The sequence below is a fragment of the Salmo salar genome, chromosome ssa06 (assembly GCF_905237065.1).
Source record: "Salmo salar chromosome ssa06, Ssal_v3.1, whole genome shotgun sequence".
NCBI classification, from domain to species: Eukaryota; Metazoa; Chordata; class Actinopteri; order Salmoniformes; family Salmonidae; genus Salmo; species Salmo salar.
In genome coordinates this window covers 4,867,783-4,880,461 of record NC_059447.1, presented here as the reverse complement: position 1 = coordinate 4,880,461, position 12,679 = coordinate 4,867,783, and the positions used below count along the sequence as shown (strand labels likewise).

The window sequence follows — 12,679 nt, the reverse complement described above, 5'->3', positions numbered from 1 at the left end:
ACCGAACTCTGTCAGACATTCAGTAACCAACATGGAACGCTGTAGTGCAAATGTTTTGACTCAAACAAATCATTTTTTTTAAGTATCTTTATTGATGCTTCCATTCATTTAGCATGTGGTGAATATTCTTTTTACAAGGGAATCCCAAAATGAATGTACCTAGTTTTCTAGATGAAAGGATACGTAGCATGTAGTTTTACCTAGTTTTCTAGATGAAAGGATGCGTAGCGTGTAGTTTTACCTAGTTTTCTAGATGAAAGTATACGTAGCGTGTAGTTAACGTGTGCATGCTTTTTTCCTTAGAAAAAACAAAAGGGGGTGTGTCACTTCCTGCCACATCCTCTGTGGAAATCCGTAATGGAGGGGCGCAGCCTCCTTCCTTCTCCGATTAACGTATTGACACACTCCTGGACCACTTATCGGTTTCTGGGTCACGGAGGACTCGCAGAGAGGAAGGGCTTTTGCCCAATTGGGGAGTGTCTCTCTCTATGTATTGGGGGGGGGGGAGTCTATGTACTGCTTGAAGTATCCTTCCCTTGCTCTGCACCCAGAAGACAATGGACTGCGTTCTGGCTTACTCACACCTGTCCAGTCCTGCTTGCGTACTGAATCAGGTTATCACTGACTGGACAGGAGACAGGAAGTGTTGTGGAGTAGCAAGTCCAGTAGTACATCCCAAATGGCACCCTATTCCCTATATAGTGCACTACATTGGCCAGAGCCCTATGGGTCCATGTAGTGCACTATATAGGGAATAGGGTTCCATTTGAGACAGCCAGTACGTTGCTACCCTTTTAGTGTCTTATGATTGGTCCGTCCTCTCCTCAGTATAACTGAGACTCCTCCTCCCCCATTGGGACTCAGGAACACGGAACCCCTCCCTGGACACGGGTTCCACCACCAGTTCTAGAAGACCTGGAGGTTCTGGGACCGCCAGCTCGGTCACCCGGAACAAGGGGCAGTAGGCTCGGCCAATCAGGGCCAGCTTGCCAGATGGGATCCGGGGGTCTGGACCCCTCAGCCGGCGCCAGTACACCAGGAAGTGGCGTACGAGTTGGGCAGGGTAGTGCCAGCGCAGGGTGGCGTTGAGATTAAGTTTACTGGCGCCCCTCAGCCACACCACGTCATAGATACACACACTCTGGACTGGGAGGGGAGGAACGGAGAGGGACTCAGCATCCAGGATCTGGGGGGGAGAGATGAGGGAGACAAAGGAAAGATAAAGACAGACATCGTCTAAGAAACACAGATAAACAAATCAGTCACTTTTATAAATGATTGAAATGTACAAACAATTACATTACTTATACTGAACAAAAATATAAATTCAACAATTAAAGATTTTACTGAGTTGAAATAAATCAATTCATTAGGCCCTAATCTATGGATTTCACATGACTAGGAATACAGGTATGCATCTGTTGGTCACATATACACTACATATACAAAAGTATGTGGACACCCCTTCAAATTAGTGGATTCAGCTATTTCAGTCACACCCATTGCTGACTCTGGTGTATAAAATCTAGCACTCAGCCATGCAATCTCCATAGGAAAAACACTGGCAGTAGAATGGCCTGTACTGAATAGCTCAGTGACTTTCAACGTGGCACCGTCATAGGATGCCACCTTTCCAATCATGTCAGTCTGCCCTGCTAGAGCTGTCCCGGTCAACTGTAAGTGCTGTCATTGTGAAGTGAAAATGTCTAGGAGCGACAACGGCTCAGCCTTAAAGTGGTAGGCCACACATGCTCACAGAACGGCACCGCCAAGTGCCGAAGCGCATAGCACGTAAAAATCTTATCCTCGGTTGCAACACTCACTACAGTGTTTCAAACTGGCTCTGGAAGCAACGTCAGTACAAGAACTTTGTCAGGAGCTTCATGAAATGGGTTTCCATGGCCGAGCAGCCGCACACAAGCCTAAGATCACCATGCGCAAAGGCAAGCGTCACCTGGAGTGGTGTAAAGCTCGCCGCCATTGGACTCTGGAGCAGTAAACGCGTTCTCTGGAGTGATGAATCACGCTTCACCATGGGGCGGCAGGTAGCCTAGGTGTTAGAGCGTTGGACTTGGACCGAAAGGTTGCAAGATCGAATCCCCGAGCTGACAAGGTCAAAATCTGTCGTTCTGCCCTTGAACAAGGCAGTTGTTCCTAGGCTGTCATTGAAAATAAGAATTTGTTCTTAACTGACTTGCCTAGTTAAATAAAGGTAAAAAAAAAAAAAAAAAATCTAAGTCTGGTGGATGAATCTAGTTTTGGCAGATGCCAGGAGAATGCTACCTTCCCCAATGCACAGTGCCAAATGTAAAGTTTGGTGGAGGAGGAATAATGGTCTGGGGCTGTTTTTCATGGTTCGGGCTCGGCCCCTTAGTTCCAGTGTAGGGAAATCTTAACGCTCTAGACGATTCTGTGCTTTCAACTTTGTGGCAACAGTTTGGGGAAGGCCCTTTCCTGTTTCTGAAAGACAATGCCCCGGTGCACAAAGCCAGGTCCATACAGAAATGGTATGTTGAGATCGGTGTGGAAGAACTTGACTGGCCTGCACATAGCTCTGACCTCAACCCCATCAAACACCTTTGGAATGAATTGGAACGCCGATTGCGAGCCAGGCCTAATCACCCAACATCAGTGCCCAACCTCAATAATGCTCTTGTGGCTGAATGGAAGCAAGTCCCTGCAGCAATGTTCCAACATCTAGTGGACAGCCTTCCCAGAAGAGTGGAGGCTGTTATAGCAGCAAAGGTGGGACCAACTCCATATTAATGCCCATGATTTTGGAATGAGATGTTGGACGAGCAGGTGTCCACATACACTACATGACCAAAAGTATCTTGACAGACTGTATCATATAATTTGACCACATCAGTGCATTTGTTACAATAATAATCCATATAAAGTCCAGTCAATTGTTAAATTTGATGCACGTGTGAAACTTAAACATTTGTTAAAACACTATAAAAGACAGAATGGGAAATCTAATGAGAGATGGCTGATCTTGCCCTGTTTGAGGATTTACACACTCTACATTTAGCAGACCGGTTTTTAGAGACCGGTGGGACTTTTTTTTCCAGAAAGTACAGATTGGCTCATCAGATATTGTTTCCCAAAACCAATCTTATAAGATTATTGAGGATTTAAGAGCTACTTTAGAAAGGCAAACACATGCCATTCCGGTGCACATCCAAGTGCTTTCCACCCTTGGGGGTTTGGCAACGAGCACTTTCACCGGGAACTTGCCGATCGGCATCTCCCAGCCCTCGATGAGCCGACGTTTCAGATGCAATCATCAGCTAAACAAACAGGTTGAAGTCAAGAGGGGTTTCTTTTCCATCAGGCTTCCCAAATACCAACAGAGAACTAGACAGCCCCCACATCGCCATTAAAAGCACCATCCCAAAACGAGTTCATCTACTGTATGTGAACAGGAAATGCTTCCTCTCTTAATGTTGCTGAATGTGGTGGCCAGGTGGAAAGAACGGCTCGTTCATTCTGCAGAACAACAGTGTTGCTGCTGAATGTGGTGGAAAGAACGACTCGTTCATTCTGCAGAACAACAGTGTCGGCCTACTACGTCTACAGGAGAGAGCTGTTGAGGATGGATGGCTTTACTGGTGAGTGTTGCCTAGCTACTCATTTGAAGTATATTTGTCATTTGCTAAAGCAACTTGAATTGTCCTAATGGTCCTGTCTTTGTAGCTATGTTGTCATTTTTACAGGTCAAACCACAACTGAGCGAGTCCAATCAAACATTGTGGTTGTACTCAACCTCTGACACTATGCACCTCTGTTTCAGTCTCTGGTTGTGTCGTTGTACTTCCTGGTACGGCGTTGTGAATTCCCCACAGGCTTTAAAGGGAAGATTGACCATAGAGGTGTTTTGAAATGCAAATAGCCAAGGTCATGCACGAGCACTGAGGCAGAGAACAATTGGTATTTATCAACGGTTATATCCTACCGGTGTGCCTATAACGCTCATAGGATTGTTCGATAAATCACACTTTTTTTCTATGCCTACGAACATTCTAAATTCCATATTTTAGAACGGTTTCTAAACAATATTGATAAAATGAGGCCCCAGGCCTAAGAGTCTGGGACAGATATCATTCTGGTGACGGGTAAGGTAAGGTCTCTCTCTCTCTCACCATAATCTCTCCGACCCGGCATTTAAAGGGTGTGTCCTTATCTCCTCCATCACGCTGCACGCTCACACACACATCCCTCAGAGTACAGCCCTGCAGCTCCAACTGGGAACACCTAACACACACACACACGTTATTACAAACAGTATTACTAGCCTATATCACACACACACACACATCCCTCAGAGTACAGCCCTGCAGCTCCAACTGGGAACACCTAACACACACACACACGTTATTACAAACAGTATTACTAGCCTATATCACACACACACGTTATTACAAACAGTATTACTAGCCTATATCACACACACACACATCCCTCAGAGCACAGCCCTGCAGCTCCAACTGGGAACACCTAACACACACACACACACGTTATTACAAACAGTATTACTAGCCTATATCACACACACACACATCCCTCAGAGCACAGCCCTGCAGCTCCAACTGGGAACACACACACACAGAGGTCTTCTTACCTGACAGTCCATCCGTCTGGGTTCCACTGTCCACAGCTCTGAGAGAACTGTCTCACCAACTGGTGGTCCTCTGTTAAAGCAGCAGTCTCAACACTGCTGGCTACACACACACACACACACACACACACACACACACACACACACACACACACACACACACACACACACACACACACACACACACACACACACATCAATAATAATACAACACATTACAACTCCTGTGTGTGATATGACTGACTCACTAGGTATATCCTGAACTGTGTGATATGACTCACTAGGTATATCCTGAACTGTGTGATATGACTCACTAGGTATATCCTGAACTGTGTGATATGACTCACTAGGTATATCCTGAACTGTGTGATATGACTGACTCACTAGGTATATCCTGAACTGTGTGATATGACTCACTAGGTATATCCTGAACTGTGTGTGATATGACTCACTAGGTATATCCTGAACTGTGTGATATGACTCACTAGGTATATCCTGAACTGTGTGTGATATGACTCACTAGGTATATCCTGAACTGTGTGTGATATGACTGACTCACTAGGTATATCCTGAACTGTGTGATATGACTCACTAGGTATATCCTGAACTGTGTGTGATATGACTGACTCACTAGGTATATCCTGAACTGTGTGTGATATGACTCACTAGGTATATCCTGAAGTGTGTGATATGACTCACTAGGTATATCCTGAACTGTGTGATATGACTCACTAGGTATATCCTGAACTGTGTGTGATATGACTGACTCACTAGGTATATCCTGAACTGTGTGTGATATGACTCACTAGGTATATCCTGAACTGTGTGTGATATGACTGACTCACTAGGTATATCCTGAAGTGTGTGTGATATGACTCACTAGGTATATCCTGAAGTGTGTGTGATATGACTCACTAGGTATATCCTGAAGTGTGTGTGATATGACTCACTAGGTATATCCTGAAGTGTGTGATATGACTCACTAGGTATATCCTGAAGTGTGTGATATGACTGACTCACTAGGTATATCCTGAACTGTGTGTGATATGACTGACTCACTAGGTATATCCTGAACTGTGTGATATGACTCACTAGGTATATCCTGAACTGTGTGTGATATGACTGACTCACTAGGTATATCCTGAACTGTGTGTGATATGACTCACTAGGTATATCCTGAACTGTGTGTGATATGACTGACTCACTAGGTATATCCTGAACTGTGTGTGATATGACTCACTAGGTATATCCTGAAGTGTGTGATATGACTCACTAGGTATATCCTGAACTGTGTGATATGACTCACTAGGTATATCCTGAACTGTGTGTGATATGACTGACTCACTAGGTATATCCTGAACTGTGTGTGATATGACTCACTAGGTATATCCTGAACTGTGTGTGATATGACTCACTAGGTATATCCTGAAGTGTGTGATATGACTCACTAGGTATATCCTGAACTGTGTGTGATATGACTCACTAGGTATATCCTGAACTGTGTGTGATATGACTCACTAGGTATATCCTGAACTGTGTGTGATATGACTGACTCACTAGGTATATCCTGAACTGTGTGTGATATGACTCACTAGGTATATCCTGAAGTGTGTGATATGACTCACAAGGTATATCCTGAACTGTGTGTGATATGACTCACTAGGTATATCCTGAACTGTGTGTGATATGACTCACTAGGTATATCCTGAACTGTGTGTGATATGACTCACTAGGTATATCCTGAACTGTGTGATATGACTGACTCACTAGGTATATCCTGAACTGTGTGTGATATGACTCACTAGGTATATCCTGAACTGTGTGTGATATGACTCACTAGGTATATCCTGAACTGTGTGATATGACTGACTCACTAGGTATATCCTGAACTGTGTGTGATATGACTCACTAGGTATATCCTGAACTGTGTGATATGACTCACTAGGTATATCCTGAACTGTGTGTGATATGACTCACAAGGTATATCCTGAAGTGTGTGTGATATGACTCACTAGGTATATCCTGAACTGTGTGTGATATGACTCACAAGGTATATCCTGAACTGTGTGTGATATGACTCACTAGGTATATCCTGAACTGTGTGTGATATGACTCACTAGGTATATCCTGAAGTGTGTGTGATATGACTCACTAGGTATATCCTGAACTGTGTGATATGACTGACTCACTAGGTATATCCTGAACTGTGTGTGATATGACTCACTAGGTATATCCTGAACTGTGTGATATGACTCACTAGGTATATCCTGAACTGTGTGTGATATGACTCACAAGGTATATCCTGAAGTGTGTGTGATATGACTCACTAGGTATATCCTGAACTGTGTGTGATATGACTCACTAGGTATATCCTGGACTGTGTGATATGACTGACTCACTAGGTATATCCTGAACTGTGTGTGATATGACTCACTAGGTATATCCTGAACTGTGTGTGATATGACTCACTAGGTATATCCTGAACTGTGTGATATGACTGACTCACTAGGTATATCCACTAGGTATATCCTGAACTGTGTGTGATATGACTCACTAGGTATATCCTGAACTGTGTGTGATATGACTCACTAGGTATATCCTGAACTGTGTGTGATATGACTCACTAGGTATATCCTGAACTGTGTGTGATATGACTCACTAGGTATATCCTGAACTGTGTGTGATATGACTCACTAGGTATATCCTGAACTGTGTGATATGACTGACTCACTAGGTATATCCTGAACTGTGTATGATATGACTGACTCACTAGGTATATCCTGAACTGTGTGTGAGATATTACTCACTAGGTATATCCTGAACTGTGTGTGATATGACTCACAAGGTATATCCTGAAGTGTGTGTGATATGACTCACAAGGTATATCCTGAACTGTGTGTGATATGACTCACTAGGTATATCCTGAAGTGTGTGTGATATGACTCACTAGGTATATCCTGAACTGTGTGATATGACTGACTCACTAGGTATATCCTGAACTGTGTGTGATATGACTCACTAGGTATATCCTGAACTGTGTGATATGACTCACTAGGTATATCCTGAACTGTGTGATATGACTGACTCACTAGGTATATCCTGAACTGTGTGTGATATGACTCACTAGGTATATCCTGAACTGTGTGATATGACTGACTCACTAGGTATATTCTGAACTGTGTGTGATATGACTCACTAGGTATATCCTGAACTGTGTGTGATATGACTCACTAGGTATATCCTGAACTGTGTGTGATATGACTCACTAGGTATATCCTGAACTGTGTGTGATATGACTCACAAGGTATATCCTGAACTGTGTGAGATATGACTCACTAGGTATATCCTGAACTGTGTGTGATATGACTCACTAGGTATATCCTGAACTGTGTGAGATATGACTCACTAGGTATATCCTGAACTGTGTGTGATATGACTCACTAGGTATATCCTGAACTGTGTGATATGACTCACTAGGTATATCCTGAACTGTGTGTGATATGACTAACTAGGTATATCCTGAACTGTGTGATATGACTCACTAGGTATATCCTGAACTGTGTGTGATATGACTCACTAGGTATATCCTGAACACCTCTGAGTGTGCAGAGTGTAGCATCAGCAGTCTTTAACTCCAGAGAGACAGTGACCCCAGGAGACGGCTTATAGATCAGAGACACAAAGACCCTGGAGGATAGAGGCACCTGGAGAGAAAAGATCCTGGGAGGGGAGAGAGGAGATGGGAAAAGAGAGGGAGCGAGGGAAAGAGAGGAAACGAGTGGAAGGGGAAGAGGGAGAAGGGAAGAGAGAGAGGGGCCATAGCATTTGAATCCTTAAAGCTGTAAGAGGAATATACTAGCCCTCATGAACGCACACTCCCCTACACACTGCCCTACCTGGCGCAGACTTTAGACAGCATGGAGGGTAGGACGCCCTCTACGAGCAGAGAGCTGCCCCCGCTCCAAGCATCTTCAGGGCAGCCCTGGGTCCTCAGCCAGCCCTCCCCCTCAAGGGTCTCTTTGTAGTATAGGGGTTGCAGCTCCTGGGCATCCAGGTTGAACCAGCTACGATCCACCTCACGCTACACAACCCAGCAGACAGACACACAGGACAGATCAGAGGGTAACTACAGGACACAAATAGGACAGAAACCCATTCAGTGATACATATTGCAGTACAATGCATTCCAAAGAAGACCCAGATCCTTGTTGTTACTAGTAGTGTGACAGTCATGGCATTTTGGATGCCGATAATTGGGCAGCCAAATGACCGCAGTCTCCGTAATAACCGCTGAACACATTTTCTCCCTTCCTCCTCTCCTAACTGCATGTGCTGCCATAGAAATAAAATGAATAGAACAGGCATCCCCATTCAAGTCAATGATGGCATAATGGGTGGACTGGCAGCCATTGTGAGTGTTCCCATAGGAGCAAAGCAGGAAGTATACCCATCAATATGTGCTGTGATTTGTTGATACAACTCAACTGACAAATACATTACATTGCATGAGCCACATCAGTTAACATCATTTGAATGAAAATTCTACATTATCATGGAAAGTACTGCATCACAATACCCAGGCAGCCATGGTGGGGGCAATTTTATGAATATTATCGACCGGCAGGTGATTGGTTGAGCCTTCTTGAGTGTGTGACATCACTATGAGCCTTACCGAAACATGGCGGACAATTTCTCTTGCCTCGGATCTGAAACCAGTATTAACCACCAACTTCAATGGCAGTTCACATACATTTAAAATACAAATATTACATTCCTGCTCTCCAATAGCATTGTCGCAGAGGAGGGCTTGCTAGCTAGCTTCAGTGTTTGAGTCATAGCTTAGCTAGCTAGCGAATGCTAATTTGCGACGTTAACTAGGCTCGGGAGCTCATGGGGACATATGCTTCAGCCAGGAGCCAGCGGGTTAGATATGATTCAACTGGCTACTTGTTTGTTTTCAGCCAAATATGTTCTCATAGCTAGTTTATCCAGCGACCACCGCATTTAGAAGGATAGCTACTGACTGAAATGTAGCTAGCATTCTGGCTCACACTGGACGTGCAGTAGCCAACTAGTTAGTTAGCTAGCTAATCGTGGATGCCAAAATACACAACTCTTTAGACTTGGGAGCTCATGGGAACACAGGCTACCTAGAAATGATCCCACCACGAGCAACAATAACTGGCGACTAGGTTATTTTCAGACAAATAGTTTAGTTTAACTTAGTTTATCCACTGACCAGCGCATTTAGGAGGGTAGATAATTATTTCAATGTAGCTAGCTAGATCACTGACCAGGCAGTAGCCACTAACTAATTGTGGACGCATGACCTATCCTTTGATACATTTGGGTTAACTTGCTCATATCAAGGAACGCATACAGACCGTTTGTGGAAAGGTAAAAATAACAATTATAGATTGGTAGTGTTGGGTTTTATTTCACTTATTAGATGTGATGCATTACCATTTACAGTAGATGTAGGCCTAAGTATGAACGGACTGTAATGCACTAAGAGGTTTATATTGTATCAACATAGATTGAGCAACATATAATAGACATGACTAACGGGAGGGGCTGATAGAATGGAAGATAGCTGTAGCACAAAAGCAGAAACTGTAGCATAGAAACAGGCACTGTCCTTGAGTGTCTGACTCTCGGTTACACACACGAAGATAAGCTAGAAGACAACTATGCCTGGCAACAAAGATGCGTCTAGAGGCTGGGACCAGCCTGCACGCCAACGATAGGCTGGAGTAAGTCTAAACCACACCCAAGCCTCTACTATGACAGGCCCTCAGGGAGAGGGAACTACGTCTGTCAAGAAGTATTTAAGGAAGAACTTATGATGTCATTTCAGTTCTCTGTCTGCCCTGCGTGGTGTTACAGGGAGCCCGTATATACGAACTTCATATTTACCATTTAAATGTTTGCTTCATTAAATACATAACTAAAGGAATTATATTGAGTTAAGTGTTTTATTCCAATACCAGATTGAATTGACGCAACTCGACAGTAGCTAGCTGGTGAGACTGTAATTTATTAGCTGAAGCTGGGTTTGACGAGTCGTTCGGTCAATGCTAACTGCTCATAGCTGTGGTGCGAACTAGCCAACCAGGCGGCTGTGTAGAGCACCTGTGTGACATCACACACTCCAATAAGGCTCAACCAATCACCCAACTGGTTCTACGTCGACACTCATGAATAGTCATGAAATGTTGTGTACCCATGAGTTTACCCGTCAAATTGCCAAGGTCAGAGGTTCCAAGACCATTTCTGTTCATTGTTCACAACAACACCTTGCAGATTTCAACAAGGGGCAACAAAGTTTCATCACTTTGTTAAAGAGTCCATGTTTTTGTAGAAACGGACTCAAATCGTACGAATGCCCGGTCGTCCCATCTTCAGTCCTGCTTCTTCAACGGTTATGACAGTTATTTTATTTTCATGACGGTCTTCATCCATAACCGTCAGTTACACAGTAATTGTGCCTGCCCTAGTTGTTATCCAGATGGTGGGTAGACTTGGGACCCCCTGGTGGGTCATTGTCATGCTACTGGGCCATGGTCTAAGAGACTATTTTGGAGGGTAACATGAAAGTTGTATAGGCTTAAGATGGGTCAGTGTTGAAAACGTTCTGGGAACTAGGGATGTAGATCAGGTGGAAGAGGAGAGGAGGTTCTGATAAGAGGTGCTGCTGTCTGTTTAGAGAGGCTGTTCTCTCTCTCACTCACTCACCTGTCCCCTCCAGTAGAGGCTGGTCCCTGCACCCTGGCAGAAGGAGGAGACGAAAGGGAGGGGCGACGAGGGCCGGTGGACATACAGGAAGTCAGACAGGAGAGACCAGAACCTGCACACAGGAAACAGGATGTGACATTGTAGGATATGACATAGGAGGGTCACTTCGACTGTGGCTAATGCTACGTGTGGTATGAGTGAGCGCTTTTATAAGATAGACTATATCTTCTATTTTATTAGTTTATTCAACACGGTCCAGGGACCATGTATAACAAACATGGCACCAGATATTAGCACCAGATGTTAGCACCAGATGTTAGCACCAGATGTTAGCTACATGCCTCATACTCATCTACAGTCCTTAGATAGACAGCATAACTTCATATTTCCCAGAGGCACTTACAGTGTGGCGTTCGATACAACATCCCACTGCATCAGACAAATCCCCTAAACAACCACGGCACTACATTACACAGTGGAAGTTCATCTCACCTGTCCTGTTCCTTCCTGAAGTCAGTCTTGTCTGGGATGGACTCGTACACCCAGCCTGGAGCAAAGATGGCCGTAGAGAAGTCATGTTTACGAATCATCTCCAGAGCCTGAAGGGGGAGAGAGAGAGACTGATGTTTATATATTGTTACGAGCACACACACACACACACACACACACACCACCATAATAAACTCCACTTCTTTAAGAAGACACACACACGTGTACCTGTGACTAAGCACTGACACCCACACCCTACCCTCCTCCCACCATCTCCCGACCCTCCCCCTCCCAGTTCTAACCTTATTAGTCTCCAGCTTCCCTCCCACCACCTCTCCCCTGGCGAACACGTCCACCCCAACAAAGATGTCCGCCAGCCGGCCCTGAGCAGCTGAGTAGGCCTTCATTCTCTCCAGGCTCTGCTCTGTCCAGTTATAGTTGGTGAAGATACCATCACACGCTGAGAAAAACACTCTGAGAGAAGGGGGGAGTGGAGAGAGAGAGAGAGAGAGAGAGGTGAAGGGGGGAGTGGAGAGAGAGAGAGAGAGGTGAAGGGGGGAGTGGAGAGAGAGAGAGATTTGAAGGGGGAGTGGAGAGAGAGAGAGAGAGAGGTGAAGGGGGAGTGGAGAGAGAGAGAGAGAGGTGAAGGGGGGAGTGGAGAGAGAGAGAGGTGAAGGGAGGAGTGGAGAGAGAGAGGTGAAGGGGGGAGTGGAGAGAGAGGTGAAGGGGGAGTGGAGAGAGAGAGAGGTGAAGGGGGGTGTGGAGAGAGAGGTGAAGGGGGGAGTGGAGAGAGAGGTGAAGGGGGGAGTGGAGAGAGAGGTGAAGGGGGAGTGG

The 12,679-nt window shown here is 44.9% G+C and overlaps 1 protein-coding gene and 1 long non-coding RNA gene across 4 annotated transcripts in view; one reads left to right on the top strand and one right to left on the bottom strand.

The window, feature by feature from the left end:
* Positions 1-429: 429 nt before the first annotated feature.
* Positions 430-12,679, bottom strand: part of LOC106594960 (cytosolic endo-beta-N-acetylglucosaminidase) — a 30,079-nt gene continuing 17,829 nt past the window's right edge. For 2 of the 3 annotated variants that reach the window (XM_045719613.1, XM_045719614.1), the window contains exons 7-14: positions 12,148-12,319; positions 11,849-11,955; positions 11,357-11,468; positions 8,518-8,702; positions 8,199-8,341; positions 4,625-4,724; positions 4,146-4,257; positions 430-1,186 (exon numbers count right to left, since the gene is read on the bottom strand). In XM_045719613.1, coding sequence (XP_045575569.1) covers positions 803-1,186; positions 4,146-4,257; positions 4,625-4,724; positions 8,199-8,341; positions 8,518-8,702; positions 11,357-11,468; positions 11,849-11,955; positions 12,148-12,319 — 1,315 coding nt within the window. In that variant the 3' untranslated portion in view covers positions 430-802. Of the gene's footprint in view, positions 1,187-4,145; positions 4,258-4,421; positions 4,501-4,624; positions 4,725-8,198; positions 8,342-8,517; positions 8,703-11,356; positions 11,469-11,848; positions 11,956-12,147; positions 12,320-12,679 lie in introns of those variants that run through there. The other variant, XM_045719615.1, reaches the window with a different exon arrangement.
* LOC123743373 (uncharacterized) lies at positions 4,961-10,577 on the top strand. The gene is made up of 2 exons (XR_006770103.1): positions 4,961-5,076; positions 7,144-10,577. It is a non-coding gene; the product is annotated as an uncharacterized lncRNA (long non-coding RNA).